This window comes from Pholcus phalangioides, unplaced genomic scaffold (assembly GCF_987345545.1).
Source record: "Pholcus phalangioides strain wild (caught in Gottingen) unplaced genomic scaffold, Ppha-v1.0 ptg000039l_1, whole genome shotgun sequence".
Taxonomy (NCBI): Eukaryota; Metazoa; Arthropoda; class Arachnida; order Araneae; family Pholcidae; genus Pholcus; species Pholcus phalangioides.
Genome location: NW_028301625.1, coordinates 8,531,122 through 8,554,781, shown reverse-complemented (window position 1 = coordinate 8,554,781; position 23,660 = coordinate 8,531,122). Strand labels below are relative to the sequence as shown.

The 23,660-nt window shown below is 37.4% G+C and overlaps 1 protein-coding gene across 1 annotated transcript in view; it reads right to left on the bottom strand.

Annotated features, from left to right (window-relative positions):
* LOC149065537 (uncharacterized) overlaps window positions 1-23,660 on the bottom strand; it is a 112,351-nt gene that overhangs the window by 85,581 nt on the left and 3,110 nt on the right. Inside the window, exons 2-13 of the mRNA XM_089254063.1 lie at window positions 23,329-23,513; window positions 22,972-23,231; window positions 21,429-21,488; window positions 21,138-21,248; window positions 20,905-21,020; window positions 19,627-19,682; window positions 17,114-17,166; window positions 11,389-11,513; window positions 11,036-11,189; window positions 5,427-5,485; window positions 2,400-2,527; window positions 2,125-2,228 (exon numbers count right to left, since the gene is read on the bottom strand). Coding sequence (XP_089110189.1) covers window positions 2,125-2,228; window positions 2,400-2,527; window positions 5,427-5,485; window positions 11,036-11,189; window positions 11,389-11,513; window positions 17,114-17,166; window positions 19,627-19,682; window positions 20,905-21,020; window positions 21,138-21,248; window positions 21,429-21,488; window positions 22,972-23,231; window positions 23,329-23,513 — 1,411 coding nt within the window. The remainder of the gene's footprint in view (window positions 1-2,124; window positions 2,229-2,399; window positions 2,528-5,426; window positions 5,486-11,035; window positions 11,190-11,388; window positions 11,514-17,113; window positions 17,167-19,626; window positions 19,683-20,904; window positions 21,021-21,137; window positions 21,249-21,428; window positions 21,489-22,971; window positions 23,232-23,328; window positions 23,514-23,660) is intronic.

The window sequence follows — 23,660 nt, the reverse complement described above, 5'->3', positions numbered from 1 at the left end:
TTCATACTTGAAAACAAAAGTTCTGAAGTGTGTTGTGGAACAAAATGTAAATACTTTCAAAATCCAGCAGAGAGTTCCATGGAGCCAGTGTCTTAACCCAGGGGTTCTCAAACTGCGCATTGTGGAGCAGTTACCCTGACAAAGGTTTTTTTGAAGAGATTCTGTGTTAAACAGCTCTGGGGAGCCGGCGGAGCTCGCTGATATACATTGAATAGGGAAAGGGAAGCCGTGGGTGGGAAAAGTTTGAGAATCCGTCTTAACCCACGTGGGCATGGCTTGGGTTCCTCATGTAGATGTATGCCATCCTGCCTCTACAGGGAGCCTACATGATATCTACTTTACAGCACACCAACTCTGGTCATATATCGCCATAAAGCAATTTTCAACCAGTGGAGTTGGGTGGGAAATGATGGTGCCCTCTATCAGTGGTCGTCCCAGGCTCAGTAGGTAAAGAACTTGGTGCTGACATCCTATGCCCAGATTCGAACCTACGGACCTTGATAGTAACCTTCATACTGGAAGATGAGCATCTTACCACTGCGCCACTCAAGCACACATGGTGACATCTGGTACTATGATGTTCGAGTGTAAATATGTATGCTGTTACAGTTACTTTTAGCTAAGTATAGTGCCCCAGAAAATCACTTTACCCAGGAACCCAGGATGGTGGGACAACCAGGCATATAACCCCCACAAGAATCCAGAACTATCACTGAACTCTAGCCCAGGGTAGGTGCAAACCCATGGTGATGTGTCTGGAGGAGCGATTTATTGTGTAGGTTTGTTGGATCCTCCTGTATTTTACACAGACCTATTTTTCTTACATAATTCAGCTCGAAAGGAATGATAGCTTTTTTCCTCCCATCTGGATCCATGCCTGACCCAGGGTAACAGAGATCAAGCTTATTTATAAAATTTTTGTTTATTATAAATTTAGTTTTGACTAAACTCAATTCAATAAGTAGAAAGGGTCTTGCTGGGTCTAGTCCTTCATGAATGTAGGGGCCGTGGGTGAGACAAGAGGGCCTTGAGAAAAAAATATGGTCCAAAGGAGACTGTAGGATAAAAAAAAGTTGAGAGAACCACGGCACTATACAACCCCTTGCAACATGAATGACATATCTGAGTACTATGCATTATTTAGATACTTCTTTTAATTGGAAGTATGCCTCTAGGATCAATGATTCAACAGTAGAATACAATGTGTACAATTATCTATACACCTTGTATGTAAATATCACCTATCTTTCTTAAAATATTTTCTTAATAGCTAAGAAATTTATTAGCACTTAATTGCTCCTGTAGAGGTTGAGTGGTCATAGTGACGGACTCGCATCTCGTGGACCTGGGTTCGAGCCTCACCGTCGGCACAGTGGTAGTCGACTGAAGTTGGTTTTCTGTGGTTCCCAACTTTGAGGCACAAATGCAAGCTGATCTCCCCATTAAAAAGTCTCGCTACAGAGAGCAACAGGCCTACAAACAGTACAAGTATTCAGCCATTACACTTCACATCTGAAATATAGGAGGCAGCACTAAAAATCATACATAACACTAGACTGGTGGCAAATGGCAGCACTACACATATAACAAGCATTACACAGAAACAAACTTCACACCAGGTTTCACTACACGTACACTCCAACATGTACCAATTCGTTAGAGGCTCCGCAGGGGAATATAGACAAGGTGCACGTCTGGTTTCATAGTGGTAGACACAACACTAGATACGCACTCAGACAGTTAGGTACACACACTTACACTGCCGGCACAACTCACTAGGTAGTAAATTGCTCATGGTGATAGACCTGAGTTTGAAAAAATAAAAAGTACTTAATTGCCCTTATTTTAGGTGCTGTATTCCAGATATATTTTACACCCATATTTTTTATGAGTGTCCTTTTCAGTCACCTCATTGGGCATTTTACCTGTATTATTTTGCCTGGCTTTTATTTTTGTATTTTGTCCGATACCAAGTTTTGTTGGAGAGAATTTATCAAACCTAGGAAATTTGCAGCTTTAGACTCATCATAAAATATAAGACATAAGACTTTTGGTAATACAAAATAAGTGAGTAAACTGCTAGAGAGAATAAATTATTACAAACTAGTTATATAAAAATTTTACCTTGATGATATGAGATTTTTTATTGCAGCAGCTAGATTTGAATGGGTTTCAATATGTTCTTTGAAAGCTTCTGCAGTAATCACAAATCCATCAGGAACATTAAACTGCATAAAAATCATTAAACATAAATTGTTTTGGAAAAAATCAACGAATATTATGAAGGTATAAAAGCATAATATCTGGAGAAAAAAAACCTAGAAATGTAATGCCATAAGTGATGATAGAAACTAAATTGAAAAGAAATAAATATGCAATTAGTTATAATATTTACTCACATCAGAAAAATGTTCAGATAATTTTGTTAGCAATGCTAGAGAACATCCTTTTCCTCCAGCAACTAAAGTACTTTGGCACAGTTCATTTTGAAGATGCAAGATTCGCATATTTTTCTTTGGAATATGACCTGAAAAAAAATTGCATAATTCAAACATTTCATAATTCTGAAGTTTATGAAAATGACAAGAAATTAAATGTAGTTGACTTAAACAGAATTTAGCTATTACATGTCAAATTAGAGAGGTTTCCCCCATCGAATTAAGTATTGTGCTAACCATGGAATAATAAATGTTGAGTTAACAAGGTAGTTCACTGTGATTACAGCATGTCTCGTACTACTTAATCATAAATGCACCTTGTAAAATAGATAAGAAATTTATTAGTACTTAATTGCTGCTGCTGCTGTGGAGGTTGAGTGGTCATAGTGATGGACTCACATCGCAAGGACCCGGGTTCGAGCGCCACAGTGGTGGTCGGCTGAAGTTGGTTTTCTGTGGTTCCCAACTTCAAGGCACAAATGCTAGCTGATCTCTCCATTAAAAAGCCTCGCCACAGAGAGCAACAAAATTTCCTCTGGGAAATTTTTAATGAATTAGTACATGCAAAAACATGGGTTCTGAGTGTATGTGTGAGCTTAATGTATTTATTCAGGGGTGGGAAGTGACAAAGTCCATTTCTGAGCAGCTTTGGAGCAGCAAAATTCAGAATTTTGAGCGGTTTCTGGAGCAGCAAAATATAGGATTCTGAGCAGATATTTATAAATTGGAGCAGCGAAATTAACAATATTTTCATTAACCCTCACTCATTTTCAAAATAAAACAACTGCACTGTCTCGTTATCAAACATCTTTTCATCAGTTTGTTTTTGGTGTTTCAGGCTTTAAACCTTGTTTGAAAAAGCAGCTGCCATAAAATTTTTCGCACCAGTCTATTTAAGATGATTTTTGCTTACTGAGGGCACTATTTGCTGTCTGGAACAGCAGCACTTCAAATGGGCTAAAAATTTTCTATAAGTTTTCAATTTTTTTATACTCTGAAAGAAATTGTTGCGAAATAGGAGAGAAATTTCGATAGAATTTCAAGACAATGTTTGGCGATTCAGCACTCATTATTTGGCGATTTAACGCTCGTTATTCGGCAAAGTTTCTAAATTAGCGTTCGTAATTTGGCGGACATGCGCTTTTTACTCCCGGAATGAATTTTTTTTCCGCGAAACATCGGATTTGACGCAATGACGATAAGTTACAGTAATTCCTGCTGCTTCCAGTGGCGACTTTTTTTTGAAAACGGAAACTGACTCGCATTTGCGCTTGAGATGAAAGACCATTGCAAACCATCTTCAGTTGCACGATTACGGATATTATCGGGGTTCCGTGATGGAAAGCCTGATGTGAGGGGGCCGATAGTTTAAATAAGGTGATAGTTTAAGTAAAGTGGAATAAACGCTCTTGGAAAGAATCGTTTCGCGGCAAGCAGGAACAACATTTTTTTGCCGTCCTTTCCGAAATTCCAGGCATACTGAAGCAAAATTTGCTATTTCGCGCAGAAAAATACGAAAATACACTATTGGAGTAGGATGGCACTAAATGTTAATTTTGGTGCAGTGCGGTACAATTGGCGCACATTTCGCACCCTTGATTTATTTTGTCAAAGTTATGTATCAAGGAAACATTTTATTTTCTAGATATTATGCTTGGGTAAACTTGGAAAGAAAAGTCATCTTGTCTCCACCGGGACTCGAACCCAGGCTCTCTTTCATACCAGGCAAGCATGCTACCATCTACACCAGTGTTTCTTAACCTTTTCAGCTCATGGCCCACTATGGATCACATTTTTTTCTCGTGGCACCCCCTGTCCTATCCAGGGCCCCCTCTCCCCTCATCAAAGATTGAGATACTTTCTATTTTTTTATTATGAATGAAATTTTAATAAATCAGATCAATCTCTGGAATCCTGGCTAGGCACGGACTCAAAAATGGCGGATTATCATCACTCCCAGGAGTCAAATTATACGTTAAAAACAGTCTGTGTAAAATATGGTACGATCCAACGAACATGCATGATAAATCGACCCTCCCAACACATCAACCGTTGCTCTGGCGGCCCTCCATACTTAGCTGGAAGTAACAGATGAAAATCATAACACCAGATTCCCATATAGTGCAGTTCCCCTCCCTCCGTTATAGACATGAAGACCCGGGTCATGCCCACATAGACCAAGGGTTAAGATGACCCTGGTTCTATGAACGGATCTGATGAATTGTGAAAGTAGTAATATTTTTTTCAACCATGTTTCACTTTTAAAGCTTTTTTCTCTTCACAGCTCTCTATGACTCCCTTCACCACCTGTCGTGAATCACCTTTCTTCTGATTTTCTCCCGTGGGCCCCCCTAGAATATCCCAGGACTGCAAGGAGGCCATATGGCCCCAGGTTGAGAACCACTGATCGACACCACTGTAGACATGATCCTGCCTTCCTTATTTTACACACTGTGGTGTGAGGCACTGAAGTAGAGACATTAGTAGCCTGTCTTAACTTCAGGAATTGGCCCCCAGGTGGGACCCAAGAGAGGCTACTAATGTCTCTACTTCAGTGCCTCACGCCACAGTGCGTAAAATAAGGAAGGCAGGGTCGTGTCTCCAGTGGTGTTGATGGTAGCATGCTTGCCCGGTATGCAAGAGGGCCTGGGTTTGAGTTCCGGGGAAGACAAGATGACGTTTCTTTCCGAGTTCACCTCAACATAATATCTAGAAAATAAAATGTGTCCTTGATATATATCTTGGGCTGAGAAAAAGCCATCTGTCTCTCTAAAGTTATGTATGTTTTATGTTCTAGAGTTTCTGCCATCTGGCTTTTTTATATTTTGAAGTGAAAATGACAGATGCTTCAGTTTTTTGTGTAATGTAAGTATTGTGTTGAAGGTTCTTTGATCTCTGCAGAAAGCTGGCAGCATGTCTCATATTGTAGCATCTCATTTTTCTTAAAATTTCAGATATTAAAAAAAAAAATTCAAGAGCTCGTTTTACCTCTATCTTTCAAAATGAAATTGGGGCTTTCAAAACTTGATGAAAAATTTCTTGGTGACCTAATAAAAACAAATATAATAAAATGATTTTTTAAGCTAATAAACTTCATATAAAAATACAGTAAAACCTCTCTTTTGGAAGACACCCAGGGTTGGTAAAAAAAGGGTTTTTTTTTAAACCAAAAAAAAAAATCAGGGTTTTTTCTTTAAACCAGGTTTTTCGGTTTTAACCGTTTTTTTTGGTTTCAATAGCATAGACATTGAAACAATACAACTTCTAAAAAAGTAATTCAAACTTCTAATGATTAATTTAAATAAAGTGTTTATTAATGTAATTAACACTATTCCCACATTAATTAATTATTCTTACTAATTAGTATTTCTTGCATTTTAACAAAAACCATCTTTTGCACAATTTCTTCTTTTGTATAACTCAAGGAATTATTTTGTGTTTGAAAAATTCTCTTAATGTTGTTATTAACCATATAATAAAGATTTTTTTCTGTAGTTACTCTCAATATCCTTAATCGGAAGCTACAGGGTGATTATAATTAAAGTTTGTTTTTGAAAGGGTGTAAAAAAAAACCACTGGTCAAAATTGCCTGATATTTTACCTGAATATACATGAAACAATGGGATTTTGTCTGGCAAAAGAAAAAAAAGTTCAAAAATTGACCAATCGATGGCACTGTACTCGTCATAAGATGCAAATTAAAAGACATGACATGAGCACCACACATTGCAATTGTGATAAAAGGCGGCGAACATGCAGTTCCTGTAATTCTCTGTGTACGAGAAGGTTGTCATGAAGTTGTTATCGAAGGATTGGGCTCTGCTTTTGAAATTTTTTACAAGAACGGTGACAGTGTGGAATCTGCATTAAAGAAATTACGGACATTAAAGGGTATTAGAAGCGGCTCTGGTCTGATGTCTGCAAATGGTCTAAAGATGATTTCTAAATTTGAAGAGACTGGTTTGTTTGACATGCAATGTGGCAGAGGAAGGAAAGCAATTGCTTCGACAGCAGTGGAGCAAGTGGCTACAGCATTGCAGAAAGCGTCAAGCAGTGCTTTGGGAACATGCAGTGCTCTGGGGAATTGGCCAAACTTTAGACATGCCTATCAGCACGGTTCGTAAAATTTTATGAAACTTCCTGCAATGCCATCCATACAAAATTATGCATGTTCAAGAATTGTTTCCAGTGGACCTGCCAATACGAGAACATTTCGCCCTGCAATTTCTTGCTCGGATGGAAGTGGACCATGCATGGCCATGGAACATTTTGTGGACAGACGAAGCCCATTTCCATCTCTAAGGATCTGTCAATACACAAAATTGCAGGATATGGGCAAGAGAGAATCCGTTCCAAATGCAACCATTGCCTCTCTCAGGGCCATCATTTCCGGGGGGGGGGGGGGAAGCAAAGCACATGTACTCAATCTATGTATATATATATACCATTTTTAGTGTATTTTCAAAAGACGGGGGGGGGGGCAACGGTCCCCCTGCCCCCTTAAATGACGGGCTTGCATTGCCTCTTCATTTTCCAAAGGTCACTTTGTGGTGCAGGTTTACAGCAGTGTTTATCATTGGCCCTTTTTCTTCTTTGAGGAGATAGGTCCTTTGAGTCCTGCAACTTGTACCATCAATGGGACACGGTATGAATCTCTTTTGTGAACCAGCTCATTCCAGCACTGTAACAGCGCGGATGTGTGGATAACACAATTTTCATTTATGATGGTGCTCCTCCACATATTGCAACACCAGTGAAGAAACTTTTGAATCACCATTTTTGCAATAACAGTTATCAGTTGCCATTTTCCAACAGTTTGGCCACCACGATCACCTAACCTGAAACCTTGTGACTTCTGGCTGTGGGGTCTTTTAAAAAATGTTATGCACAATAATGGTCTGATTGCGAACTTAGCTGAGTTGAAAAACCAGATTACACAACATCACCCCTAATACACTTCGATCTGTGGTGGAGCATGCTGTTGTGCACTTTTGGCTCATAGGAGAAAACAGTGGACAGCAGATTGAATATTTCTTGAGTGGCAGCTAATTTACCACATCCTTTTCCTGATGATTTCATCACTGTTTGCTTTTCTTCAATTTTTCTTAAGGTCACATCTTTCAATTTGCATCTTATGATGAGTACAGCACCATCTATCGGTCAATTTTTGAACTTTTTCTTTTGCCAGACAAAATCCCATTGCTTCATGTATATCCAAGTGAAATATCAGGTCATTCTGACCAATGGTTCTTTTTTTACAGTCTTTTCAAAAACGAACTTTAATTATAATCACCTTGTATTTTGCAAAAACTAATAAAAGCTAGGTAAATACAATGTTTAATGAAGCATAATTAATATAGATCAATTAGTGATGATTTACGATGTACAGGCTGATTATAACTAAAGTTCCGATTTCAAAACGCTATAAAATAAGAACTACTGGTCAGAATGACTTGAAAATTTGCATGAATATTCCCAAAGCAATAGAATTTAGTATGGCGAAGGGGAAAAAATACTTAAAAATGTGTATCAGACAACGCTGTACTTAATCCAACATGTGGGAAATTTTGCTGGCAGAATGGAAACGATAGCCAGTTCAAGCAAAATAATAAGTTATTTAGCATTGCATGATTTCATAATTCATGAAAACATAACAAACGTGTTCTGAATATGAGATGGAAGTGCAAAAATGCTTGTTCAATAACAGATCAAAGTATGTCATGGTAATGATATGGATTTGCTTTTAATTCACCAAAGTTAGCAATCCGGCCAGTGTACGTAATATTTTGAGGTACCCCCCCCCCAAAAGCCAAAAAAAGCAAAGGTTAAGGTAAGGTGAACATGGTGGCCAGATGTAGCACCATCCTGTTATTGCTAAAATGGTTCTTCAACAGCTGTTTTGCTCTAGTGTTGCAATGTGCATCTTGATAAAAGTTGTACCATCCACACACTGATGCTGTTAAAGTGAAGAAATGTTTTGGTTGCACTAAATAGATTATACCGCTGGTCAAGTACAGCATCATCTACTTGTACATTTGTATAAGTATTTTTTTTCTTTTTGCCAAAGAAAATTCCATTGCTTCAGGGGTATCCATGCTAATTTTCAAGTAATTCTTACTGGTGGTCCTTATTGTATAGTGTATTATAATCACCCTCTATATAGCCAATTATTTTTCATAAATCACTTACTACTGTACAGTAAAACCTTGATTAACTGGGGGTAATAGTGAAAGGAAAAAATAACCTTGAATATTAATGGCCATATTCACCAACAGAGTTTAAACTACAATCGCAGGTTAAAGGATTAGAGATTAACATGAAATAGTTAAAATCCTGAATTTAACCAATCTGTGTCTATCTCCAGTCCTTTCACCTGCAATTGTAGTTTAGACTCTGTCAGTGAATACGGCCATTAGTCTGGTGGTTGAATAACAGTGATATACTGTTTTTTATATACACTGCTCAAAACAATTAGGGGAGCACATGGTTTTAACAAAATTACGCAAAGATGTACACCGATAAGTAACATAAAATGAATCATCCATAATTTAAAGCCTAGCAGGAAACAGAAGAAGAAAACTTCATATGCAAATCAAAGTTCATGACGTGAAAAACCAGAAAAAGGAGATAAGGGCAGAAATCGGGATGTTGCAGAAACGTCTGTTTTACTGCCGTAACTGTGAAATTCGATTGCGCAGTATTTTTTTTTTGAGACAAGGTGACTTGAGGATGTCTCAACAACGTGATTTACCGGAATCCATGGCATGGCGTGTTATAGGCAGACTGGAATCCGGGCAAACACAACGTAGTGTCGCGGACGCTGTTGGAGTCGCCAGAAGTGTTGTTGCAAGGCTTTGGAATCGATTCCAAGAAACAGGAAATGTTAGACGTCGACCAGGGCAAGGTCCGCCACACGGCACTACAGCAACTGATGACCGGTATATACGGTTAACAGCCCGTCGAAACAGAACAGAGAATGCTACGAATGCTACGCAGCTGCAAAGACGGTTGCTCTTGGCAACAGGACGAAGGGTGTCCAGCCAAACAGTACGTAATCGGCTTCATGAGGGAGGGCTCTATGCACGTAGGCCAATGGTCTGCATTCCGTTGACCCCATGCCACCATGCGGCCTGAAGAAGATGGGCTGCTGAACATCGAGATTGGGAGCAACATGATTGGAGCCAAGTGCTGTTTACAGACGAGTCCCGTTTCAGTATGGAGTGTGACACCTGATGTGTTCTGGTATGGAGGGACAGGGGCACTCGAAATAACCCCGCATTCGTTCGTGAAAGGTCACAATACAGACGAGCTGGTTGGATGGTATGGGGTGGAATCGGCATAGGTGGACGTACGGACCTGCATATCATTTGGAATGGCACTTTGACAGCCCGGAGGTATGCAGACGAGATACTGCGACCTCATGTCATCCCTTACGCTGGAGCCATTGGAGATTCCTTTGTTTTCCAGGATGATAATGCCCGACCGCATAGAGCTCATCTGGTGGAGAACATGCTTGAAGCTGAAACAATACAGCGTATGGAATGGCCAGCATGCTCTCCTGACCTGAATCCAATCGAGCATGTTTGGGACATGCTCGGACGACGCATTGCTGCGCGACCAAGGCCGACTGTTACTGTCGGAGACTTGCAGATTGCACTTCTTGAGGAGTGGAACAGTATTCCCCAAAGTCTGATCGATAACCTCATCGCATCCATGGCAAACAGGTGTGCAGCAGTCTTAGCTGTTCGAGGAGACCACACGCCCAATTAAAACTCATGCATCATGTCTAAACAGTACTTTTTTTTTTTATCGTTTACATGTAACCAAATTGTTGCCCTAAATCATCTTTTCATGTTTTTTCCATATTTTCAAAAAATTAAAGCTTAATTCCAAATTTTTTTACGTCTTTTTCTGTATTTCGCATTGATACGCGTGTACTATCCATTGTATACCAATACGTGTCTGTCTCGCACGGTTTTCTTCACTTTTTTGCTTGCTCCCCTAATTGTTTTGAGCAATGTATAAAGGAAATGAAAATGTCTGTGTGAGATAAGTTAACTACTAGTGCACTGGTCTTTGTCCTTTAGTGGCAGCTAGTGTTTTTGTTAGATTATAAGGCCACCTACACCTATCATAATGGTGAAGTCACTATTGTTGCTGCTTCTTGTGACGGGGAAAAATGCCTTTAAGATAATACATCACCACAAATAAAATGTGTGATGCAATCCACATTCATGAATTTGCTAAAGATGCATCAGAATGTAGTCTAAGGTTAGAAAATATGGCAAGGATGAGAAATTTTGGTACTGTATACAACTATAACCACGATATTTCACATGAAAACATATATCTATATTCAGGACACTTTTATAAGATTTAAAAAAAATCACTTATACGATCTTATGCCATTTAAAGATATACTATCAGAATGCATGCACCCCAAGAATAAAAAATGTGGTAAGAATGAAAAAGATTGGCCGCAAAAGAGAGATAACCACATCTGAAGGGTATGCGTTAAGAGAGTTTTAAATGTACTTAAAAAAACTGTGTTAAGTGGATAAATGATATATACAAAATGATTTTTTGATCAAACTTACTTCGATCCACTGATTAATATACCATAACCATCTTCTTCATTGTCTATCCTTGCTTTTATGTAACTGATATTTAGCATTCTTGCATTATGAGAACCAAGTAATAAATAAAACTGAAAATCAGTTCCAGAAATAACAACATTATGTTGATCACCCTCTGAAAAATAATAAATAAATAAATAAGCTTAGCTCTATAACGCATGGTAAACAGAAAGGTATGATCAGAAAGCATGAGTCTCGATGTGATCACATTAAGAGGCATGCACTGTACTATATTGTAAATAAGAATCTGTCAAGATATCTGTGGGAAAAATAGCTCATAAGAAAAAAAAATGTATATAATTTGGTTTGCATACCATCAGTGTATGTAAAAAACACTTTTTTCTGCAATTTCCTTTCAGAAAGTTCTTGAAATTGCAAACTGCAATTCTTTACTTCATTTTCTTTACCTCCAGCAGTAACGGTATATCCATCAAAGAAACTGAAAAATTTTAATTTAAATAAGTAGTACAGTATTTTGTATCAATATCAAAGTTATTCAAAATGGCTATATGTTGTAATATAGTATATTATATATAAATATTATAAAATGATCTCGAGATATAATAAATAAAAAATTCATTAAATCTGAAAAATATTTGTTTAAATTCAAGCTCATAATTAGCTGAACTTCTCTGTAACTGAACCCTCTTAGCTGAACCCTCTATACAGTTATTAAAATTTAACTGATAATCTGAGATATCCAGTATAGGCCCATTAATTAGACATTTTTCACAAAATAAGAGCCTGAACAAAGAAATTACTATTCCAGTAACAGTAGTCCAACAATCAAAGTCTAATGATCCTAGTCCATAACTTGATTATTCCCATGAGAAATTTAAGATTAAACTATCCTCTTTTAATATGTAATCAAAATAAATCCTTAAAATTCATCAAAATGTTTGAGAAAAAGTAATGAGAAAAAAAGTGTAGTGTCCAGTGCCATTTTAGTGCATGGCCCGGAGGACCTCACAAAAATAAGATCTGATTGAAATGTTCAAGAAAGCACCAGGTATGGTCTTCTGTTTATTTTCTTAACACATATCTTAATCGAAACTGGTGCAATAGTTGGTGGTTCTATTGAATCAAATTCACTATAATGATATTACAACTTTTGATATAAATATTGCAGATTCAATCATTATTTCTAACATAACAGTTATTATGGATTTATTAACAGTTATTATGGATTTATTAACAGTTATTATGGATTTATTAACAGTTATTATGGATTTATTAACAGTTATTATGGATTTATTAACAGTTATTATGGATTTATTAACAGTTATCATATTGGATATGTATCCAATGCTTGTAATTTCTCATTGACAGATTCAAAAACCCAAGACACTTTGGGCGCCCCACCTGAAATACAAGTCGTCCTCCTCCAAAAGAAATTTCTGGCAACAACCCTGCTACAACCAATGGCAGGCCCATAACTAGGCTCGACCAAATGGGGCACTGAGCTGAATGGGGGAGACTCACCCCACAGAAAATGCACTCTTATTTTGCATAATAATAACCCTGTGCCAGAATAAAATGTCTGCTCTGGGACCCTGAGAAGGCACGCTACAGTCCTGACTAATGATCGTACAATCATTTTGAAGTTCACATAACTAAGTCTAATCCACAAAACAACCAACATGGGGACATCACAAAAAGTTATAATTTCTTCAACAAAACCAAAAAAAAGAAACATTTGTTCACGAAAGACTGAAAAGTTTCTAAGGAGATCTCAAATCACTTAACATGCAGGAATGATGCCATTCTGTGAACTTGAAGGGAATCACTGGATGTTTTGAAACATCAGTGGTTTTCAACCTTTTTATTGCCAATTTTTGATTGTGTTTTATTCCTGTGCCAGTCAATTTCATTTTTTATAAAACTAAATAATTAAAAAAATAATAAACAATACAATGAATAAAACTAAAATACAGTTAATTATTTTCAATCAATATTGTGCTCGATAGGCAGAAACAAGTTTTTTATGTCCAGTTCTATAGATACGAGAGAGAAAAAAAACTTGATGAGCTAGTTATGTCCTGTTTTATTGATATAAGAGATAACCATAGCTCATCTCTGTCCATTATGTTCAGGTGTTTCCATGGCCCCCACATAGGGGGGGCTGACAGGGCTCTAGCCCTGGGGCCCGGGACGATTATCATCTTTTTTACTTTTTCACGCTATAAATTAACTACAGAAGGGGCCCGTTAAAAGTCTGACCGAAGGGCCCGCAAAATATCCCAGCCTAGAGGCCCCGCTACAGGATGTGGGGGTCATGGGTGTTTCCTCACTTTACTGAGCAAACTGTTCACAACTAAAACCCGATTCTATAAGATATAAAGTACAGTGCAACCTTGATAACTCGACACATCTGGTAAATCAACATTTATTATTCTAATGGTTTGCACACTATTAAATTCAATGGGGGGTAACTTTTTATACTGCAATTTATACTGCATTATCACAACTCATTTTCAGAAATCGCCAATGTGGTGATTAGTTCAAAATTTATATTATTCTTCTCGTGTTTCAAAAATTCTGTTTCATTGTTTCTGCCATGTTTGTTGATTGATATGTGTCGATATGATTCTCTCCCCTCCTTTGGGTAGGGTTACTTCCCATTATTCCTGTTTGGGACCTGAAACTCAACCTGTGGACTACAAAAGCCACAAATAGATGTGAATGATTTCTGAAATTTTTGAGTGAGAGTTGGTCAAGAAAGCTAGATCAAAATGTTCCAAGTGAGAGGAGAAAAGTTATTTTTGGACAACCGCACTGCTCCTTCACAAATAATAAATCTTCCAGCAATCAAAATATACCTTTTTCCACATAATTTGTGATTATTCTGAATACAAAAACTTTTCATAGAAAGTTGCAGATCAAAACATTGCATGGATTTGTATAGATGACAGAATATAGAATTATTCAGCAATGCACAGGCATACAGTTTTTAAAAATCGTTAAAAGGGAAATGAAATGAAATCCTTGCTAACTTGACATCTTCTTCTTAACCCTTTGATGGGCAAGGCCATATATATTTGGGCAAGAAAAACCTTTTTATTTTATCACTGACAAGCCTGACATCTTGCAAATCTGATTTCTCAATGGGGCACATTTTCTCATCCCCTCTACTTCGCTCTTGCTGAAAATCGGAAGAAAGCCTACTGCATGAAAAAAGATATGGAGTGATATAATTATAAGCGATATAATCATTTAAAGGGGACTTCATGATTTCTGCTGCGCCCATCAAAGGGTTAAGTCAACATGTTTTCTGATCCCCTTGGCATGTCATGTTATTGAGGTTCTGCTGGAGTAAATACCATGAAAAAAATCTCTTTGCTATATCTGAAAGATTAGAACAATTTTTTGATGTTGCAATGTTAATTCAGAATATATATTTTTTATTGAAAGTTTTTTTGCTACCATGGTAATTTGATGAGCATATCTCTTGTGATTAAAGGTCAATAGTCTGCAGCAATTCTCACAATAAATGGATTAATTACCTCTAACCTGAAATATCCATGCCAAACATGATCACTACAAACTAAACTTCCATATCATTAATGAAGCTTCTTCATGTGATCTATGAATTACAATCTCAAATTTCAGTTCTTGACCAATTGTTTTGCCAAAGAAGATACCCAGGCAAATTCTTGACTTGCAACAAAACTTAAGAGAGATTTTTTTTTTTTCAAAGCTTTGCAAGTAATCAGGACAGACAAAAATCCCGTCACATTTTGATATTTAGTATCAAAAATGGTGCCTTCGGAACCAGAGATGCTTAGCAGAAATTTGTGGCATGGGCCCCAGAGTGCTCCCAGAATTTCTTGCAGAGTCCTGCCCTCGAGGCGATTATAGCGGTTTACAAAGGATCTGGCAGGCTGAAGTTGGAATTGATTAGAAATCAAAATTTCCTACATAAAGCTCAAGAGCAGTCACAGGTTCGAAACACTAGATGCCACTGACCAATAAAATTAGGAAATATACATTGTAATCATAACAAGAACTATAAATATAGTTGATCCTGTTTAGTACAAATTATTTTCGTGGTTTCACCTCTAAGTGATTGTTATTAAAATTTCCAGTTTAAAGGGTTTCCCCTCTTTCATTTTTTTCATAAGGGTTTTTTAAAAAAAATTTCAAGCGAGATCCACTGTAATCACAAAATAGAACACATATGATAATCAATAAAAACATAAAAAGCTTTATTGAATGGCGTTTTTAAAAATTAATGTTTGCCAAAAAATGAGAACAATAAACAGACATCCTCTGGTAAGGGATATGATCTCCCTTAACATCACCCCCCAATGGTGCACTCTATATCATTAGTATATCGGACTGGTACCGGTCCGATATACTAACGAAAAAGTGCTACTGTGGCAATGGGTGTGACACTGCCCTTCCATACACAAAGATATTTAAGCAGTTCTGGAGTTCTCATTCCTTGATTAGAGTTTGCTCAGGCTGTTGGGGCCCGGAAAATGTTTGTGTGTGAAAAAGCATCTTCCTAACATGCACTATACATGTTCCATAAGTGTTGGATTTGAATAGGGAGCAGTGATGGTAACTTCGTCAAGCAAAATTTCCCTCGAAAATTTCCTTTTTGACTAAATTTTTCCCACATATTCCGAAATCTGTGCTGCCATCTATCAGTGGAAATATGTAGTCAATTATTTTACACTAGAAAAGCATTTTGTTTTGCATTTATATATTTTTTTTCAACAAAAATTCTTTTGTATGATGACCTCTCAAAATTTCCCACAAACGCCAAGAAATTTCCCATGTGTACCAATTTTGGCCAATTTTTCCCACGCATATGGGAAATTTCCCACGAGTTACCATCACTGAGGGAGTATGCGGTGCTGACCAATCCATTCGAGTTGATTTCCAACAACTCCACCGCATGAGTCTGACATGTACGTCTGCGTTACTATCATCATCGATAAAAATGCAATCCGCATCAATGACACCTCGGAATAGACGCACACGGAGAAGGATAACGTTCCGTGTCAAAGCGTATCAGTAATAGTCATTAATACGCTTTGTTCCGTGTCCATCATATATATTCTAGAAAGTAGAAACGGCTGGAATCACTCGCATTTTAAATGATACCGCCGAAGCAGAGTTGCCAGGTCCTCAAAAAAATTTCCAGCCAAAATCATCTTCAAAAGTAGTCGAAAAAAAGCCCAAAATATTTGAACCTGTGCTGCCATCCATGAAGCAACAACCGAGCTACGGTTTGACGCTATTCTAGCCCAGCGGTTCGCAACCGGTGCTCCGTATGTAGTTCTTAGGGGCTCCGCGGCCACTTGAGGATAATAAAATAAATTAATAAATTTGATAAACAAACAAAAAAAGAGGCCTGAAGAGTGTACCGCCATATAAATAATATACTAAAAAGGGCTCCTCGAGTTAAGCAGGGCTCCGCCATAGAAATTATACATTGAAAAGGGCTCCGCAAGTCACAAAATGTTGAGAACCACTGTAGCCAGGGGCGTATGTAGCCGGAAAGGCAGGGGCACTGTAGCCAGAAATTTCGTTCGTGGGGGATCACTTTCATTTCGGGGGGGGGACCAAAGTGACAGAACAATGGATTTGGCCATCTTTTTCCCTTTTTTCGGTCATTTTCTCACATTTCGGAGGGGGTAGCTTTTATTATTATAGTCAGTAATTCCCCATTTTCACTTTTACGAAAAAAATATGTTTTTTTTTTACCGAATAAATTGATTTCTTTGAAAAGTTGAGAAAAAGTCAGGGCTACATATTCTCTCTCTCCTGGTGAAAACGGCCCAGAGATAGTCTGGAGTCGAGGCCGTCTTAAAAGCATCATGGGGCCCCCGGGCAAATTGATTTTGCTCAGCCCTCTATCCGGACTGGATCTTTTCTTGGGTGATTAAATAATCAAAAATAGTATTCTGCTAGACATTCCATGGATCACAATGCGATTATGAAATAGCTTATTATGAAGTATTTCAATAAATAGGTTTAAAATATCTTAGAATTAATTTTAATCGCAACTGTACATGAGAAATATATTACCTGGACATCAAGCCTTTCAATGATGTGACTTCGAGTTTAAGCGGAATTCCACTCTGCAATAATTTATAAAATTACTGTAATAAGAACGACTTGATAGAAATGGAGTAGAAAAATAATGAAAAGAAAATAATAGTGATAAAATATGGAAAAAAAAGTTGAATTTTCAAAAATCTTTACTAGGCTGATGTATTTTAAATATAAATGTGTGAATATCTTGGGGGGCACAGCTGTGAGGGCCCCAGCTGTGCCCCCTCCAAGTAGAGCGAAACAAGTAGGGCTGAAACATCCTTTTCTGGAAGCACCTCGAGGTACAATACGCACAACTTTCAACCGAACGATGGTTGTAGAATGAAGTGGTTTTCACCAAAAATTATGGTTTGTGATTTTCTACCCATGTGCAATTCGTTTTGATGAGGGTCATCTACTTATTTATTATTCCTCAAACTTCAAAATCTTCAATGTCAAACATTTCTCTTAGAATGATTTTTTCTTAGCAAAAAATCCATGTCTATATTAATTAGCATTCGTATACAGGGTGGCCAAAACGGAACTGATACTACTCAAAGCCATCTGTAGCTCAATTTAACAACGGGAATGACACGAAATTTCGTATGAAGATTAAAAAGAACATGGAGAAAAATAATTAGAAAAATAGCTCCCACAAAATTCACTCGACATGATGTACCTACGCAGCAGAAAATTTATGTAAACGCAGCTAAAAAAGCGTTGAATGCAAATTCTTGACTACTCAGATTAAAACAGGGCCGTTTTACGAGCATTATGGGTTCCCAATGATTTTTCTGAGACCCTCTAGCTGACAAAATGTCTGATCAACAATTTGCATGCTCAATCTCGAAAATTGCAACCAGATCTCATTACCATGCCCCCTTGGCCATACCCGAGTGGTCCCATGCGTTATGACGGCATTTGGTTTCGCCATGAAATCCCAGTTGTATTGCAGGTAATAGCACCCGTGAAGACGCGTGGAGTTATTTCACGGTATGTGAGCAAAGTTATTTGCTTCGCTTATATCCATACAAGATCAGTCGCATGCGGCAATTCCAACACAACTACAGCGACTCGATAGACATGTTGTCTCGCATTTTTTTTACCCTGATCTGGGATAATTTCTTTTGTGAGATTGTAACTAAACCCACAATTTAACATGGGCACAGTGATGAATATTTCTTCAGTAATGTTAGATTCGGCTGTAGAGAATGTTGTGCACAGGACGCGATTCCTAGTCCACAATAATGGTGGGTATATTGAACTTGAACGTTAGTCTTGAATACAAGTGTGATACAATATTTCAGTTTGATTTGCTAATTGTAATTCATTTTTCTGTTCATTACGAACATTACAATGCTTTAAGAACAGAAAAATGAATTACAATTAGCAAATCAAACTGATATATTGTATCACACTTGTATTCAAGACTAACGTTCAAGTTCAATATACGCATAAAGCATTACAATGCTTTAAGCATTGTAAACAGCCGGTATTTCTATATATATACAGCGTGATTCATAAAAGATGGGAAAAACTTTAAGAGGTGATAGTACACACCAATACAAACAATAAATTGTCATCAAATGCATAGTCTAACATGAAACGCAAACGCGCTAGCGCGTTTCGAATTTCGAAACGGACGCTCTGGAAACATTAAAACGGCATTCCTTTTGAAATTTATCGGGATAAAAATAACACCATGCATGCAAATGTAACCTGGGGAAGAAGAAGAAACCGTATGCAAATCTGCGTCACAGTGAATAAAAGGCGCGGACGCCAGCATCGTGAAATTACTCCAGCTTGCAACCGTTCTAACATTTGTAACGTACGGGATAATGGCGCACTTTAGTAATATTGAAAAAACAGACAAGCAGTACATTTACGGAGCTGCAAATGAAAGTATCACAGAGGCAGCACGAATGTACGGTGAGCGTTTTCCAAACAGGCGGTTGCGCAATCCGAAAACATTTGCGCGCTTGTATTGGCAGCTGTGCGAAGCGGGATCCTTTCTTTCTTCCCGGTCCGATGCAGGTTGTACGAGGACTGAAAGAACGGATGCGTATATGCCAGCCATGTGAAGTTATTCCAGCGTGCAACTGTTCTAACAGTTGTAACGTACGGGATAATGGCGTAATGTTTCTCCCTGTAGCACGTTTGCATTTCATTTTAGACCATGCATTCTTTGATGAAAACTTTTTTTTTTGTGTGTACTACCACCTCTTAAAATTTTCCCCATCTTTTCTGAATCACCCTGTATACTGTATACATACATACAGTATACACTGTATTAACATCGGGCCCCATATTTATAAAATTTCGAAACCATTTTGTGCGTGTGTGTGCGTGGAATCCTTCTTGTCATGCCTTTATTAGTCACCATAAGAAATTTCCTACCATTGTACCATTTCGGTTGTAGATCAAGCTACAGATGGTTTGGAGTAGTGTCAGTTAAATTATAGCCACGCTACATATAAATACAGGCATACAGATTTTCAGATCCTTACCTTGAAATACAAAAATATTCTTCTAAAATTCAGATCACTATCCCACACTGGATTTTCTAAAATGGAAAAAAATTGAAAACTAATGAGAATAATTATGATCATATCAACTGTACTATACTGAAATGCGGAACTAAGGATAGCCAAGGATATTCAAATCTTTTAAAATTTATCTTTGAAATTTGTATTACTCATTCTCGTCTGCGCATGTATAGCGGGGTTATGTATGGGCTTCGAGAGCTGAAAAGCGAAGACCCAAGAGAGGACTATCATTGCACGTCATGGCAGGGCCCATGAACATCGAATATACCATCGACGATTGGAGGCAAGTAGCATTGAGGGATGAGCAGGACCGCAACTAGCTACTTGGCCAAACGGAACAAGCATTCATTTCGGTAACCCCCCCCCCCTACTCCGATGTTGAACTAATTGTCAATGATAGGCAAATTCCAAAATTCATTGCCCCACCGGTTCTTCAACCCGGACTACTACTAAATCACACATGCACCTCATCCACGTTCCTCTGCGGAACTTCTAACGAATTGGTACATGCTGGCATGTGCGTGTACATATTATGAACCTGACGTGAAGTTTGTTTCGGTGTAATGCTTGTTACGTGCAGTGCCATCAATTTTTTTTAACTGAGTGAAGTGTAATGATTGAATAATTGTACCGTTGTAGGCCTGTTGCTACTCACTGTGGCGAGACTTTTCAACGAGAAAATGAGCTCACATTTACACCTCGAAGTTGGGAACCCGCTTCCCCAGTTACATCCAGGTGACGAGTCACTTCTTCAATTACACCCCCGCTGATAGAGGGGTGGCTGAGAATATGGTGGCAGTCCCCATGAATCTTGATGTGTACATCGGTAAGTACCTGTGCTCTGCTCATTCAAATATGTCATCCATCCCGTTAGACGGACGTGGAATATACCAGCTGACTACTGCCGGGTTCACTGTAACGAATTGGCCACCTAGAAGATTGTGGACCATCGCATTGTGGAGACAGAACGCACATGTCATAGAATGCTAGCGACCCCGCCCGAATTATGTCCAGCCGCAGCTGGTGTTTGAAAAGCAAAATGCCCGCGTTATTACACATTGGGTGAATTCATGCCTCATTGTCGTGTTGCAGTACACATCAAATCTAGAAATGACCCTACTAGTTACTTGATTAGCGGTATCCCTTCAATTCAGCTGCAGTTCATGTCTTAAGAATTGCAGCGAAAACCTCATTCGAAGTTATCAATGAATTTAATACGAAAGTATTATTATTTCTTACCAAGATGGCGTTCTCGCAAAGACCACATGTACAATTCTTTTGCGGTTTCTCCAGATTCTTGTATTGTTCCCATCAACTGACCCCATTGTTCATAAGTGTTTCGAACTTTTCCAAATCTATATGTATACAATAAATAAAAAAAGTCTTATTTTTCAAGTTAATGATAAAACTTACGCACACGCATACAAAAAAAAAAACAGCCAAGGAAACAAAGGGAAGCTTTTGAATCATACTTGATAAGATTACTTCTGACATCGTTGGGTAGCTCCAACGCAATCGATTTAGCTAATAAGCAAGGGTTGTATTGTTGTGCATTGTCATGAATCAGAGTAACACTCATCCAGCTTAAAAGAAAAATAATATTTTTGTTGGACATTTATATAAATATATCAATCATTTAAAACTGCAGTATTTCAATTTTTGTTTACATTACAATAACTGATATAATGTGATATTATTATTATTTTTAACATAGATTTTAATTTATTAATCAACTTTATAGAGATGGTAGTGAGTTTACATACATAAAAGAGAATTTCACGTGTATTTGCTGGTCATATGAGTTACCAGTTGGGTCAGTTTTTCTGAAAACAATAAAAGAAAAAAAAGTGAAATAATAAAAAATGTGTCAGAATACGAAAGCAAAACTAAAAATTAACACTTGAACTCAAAAGAAAAAGAGATAGGTCAATCTTAAATGAGATGGTCCAGTAAGAATTTTTTTCTCTCCCCCACCCCATCTTTTCAATCTGGAAACAAAAACTTGAAATAGGATAAACATTTAAAAAATAAACTTAATAGTTCAACGCAAAATTGGGTTTTCAAGTGTACCCCAAACAAATTACCAAGGATCATAAAATTACGACTTACTTTGGCCCGGGCCAACATTTTGATGGGCCAAAGTAGGGTGTATTTTTGATGTTACCAGAGTTTAAATTTTTTTTCAATTAAGGTTTTTGGAAAAAACGAAAGATTAAATTTTTAATAGATAGCTTTTAATCATACTACAATTAAAAGCATTAACTTGTGTTTCTAATTAGACACCTACCTAACTTGACAAAGCTCTACATTACAATCCCCCCAGTTGGAAGTTTGAGAGATTAAAAAATTAAATTGTTGTTGCCTTCGACCATTTGTGAACTACCTGATATTTGCTTTGATTAGTACCGTTACTTAGCAAAAACTACAAAAACTAGTGCCGAAATTTTACGTTTTATTATTTTATCGATTTGATCCAAATAAGGATCCCAGGACCAAAGTAGCCCACACTTACGGTAAAAGTATTCTGGTTGAGATCAACGTGACACAAATTATATCAAAACACTCTCTGACAAAAGTATTGGGACAAAATTAAATATGATTACGGCTCTCTATGTGGTTTGAGACTTTTTGCTGGAAGGAAGTGCTGAGTTTTCAACTGTTTTATTTTCACAGGAGAAGTAAACAATTCTCCTAGATCTTTGTTGCTTCGTTTGTTTTCTCCTGTTATAATGGTATCTCATTTATGAGAAATGTTATTTGGTAAGAGAATTACATCGAAAAATGCTTAAAATATGTGATCAGTCACCCATTTTACGATACGCAAAGAAAAAAGGATTGGCCAGCTTAAGAGAGTCTTGAATTCAACTATATTAAACACTAATCTAAATCAGATACACTAAATCACACCTAACCTAATCACAGGATTAGGATAAAAACCTAAATCACAGGATGAGCTAGAATACCGTGTTTCACCACTGACAGAGAATACGCTCAAATGAACGTAGCAGAAAAAACGCTCTAGCAAAAAATTTAATTGGAGAATGGCGGTAAATTCTGATGGGCAGTGTACCAGAAATTGGATAAAAGCACATTTAAAATTATCAAGAGAAAACGGTTGCCTAACTAATTCACTGCATTTCTGAAATGAAGTTTTCTGTATGTCCATCTATGTGTCTGAATGCTTTTGACAGTACAGACAGTATATTATACACTAATAATATAAATGTAAGGAACAGTGTTTTGGCCAAAGAAAGATATGTTATTCACAATTCTAATAATGAATCATTGAAGTAAACGTCTAAATACCTCAGCAATCCATTGAAAGAAATTCTCCACCTTCTCAGAGGACTAGAGCACTGGATACTCAATCCTCCAGCTGAAAATTCATGTTCATTTCTGACATAAGCGATTCTGGTATCCGGTTGATTCGGTAATTCGTAAACTGACCCATCAGAAAGTTTCAGAACAATCCAGACATTAGCTACTTCCTTTCCTATGTCTATTACAGCAACGTCTACGAAATTATTTTCCGCATCTACCCCAATGAAGTGAACACCATCACAGAACTGCGAGAAAAACGTTTGATTTAAATAACTTTTTGAATGAAATTTCATTCCAAAATGGAATTTTTAATGATTTAAAAAGATATACAAGGAGTCATACTTCATCGTTTGAATTTTTTTGAGGATTTTCCCATTTAAATTCATCAGGATGAGCGATGAATCCAAGATCTTCCATAGTAGGTAACTTTTTCCGAATATCATGCTGTGGAAATCGAGTAGATCCTTTTTTTGGAATCAACAATAGCTGAATATAAGCTATTAGAAATCTACATCGGTCGAAAATACCTGGAAAAACAGAATTACAAAAATATGCATATAGTTCATATTTCATATATATATACAGGGCGAATATAAATGGAATAAATAAGGATAAAAAAACAGGATAAATTTGGGTGAAGCTTGTTTTTTCTGCATTTATCCGGTTCCCCACCC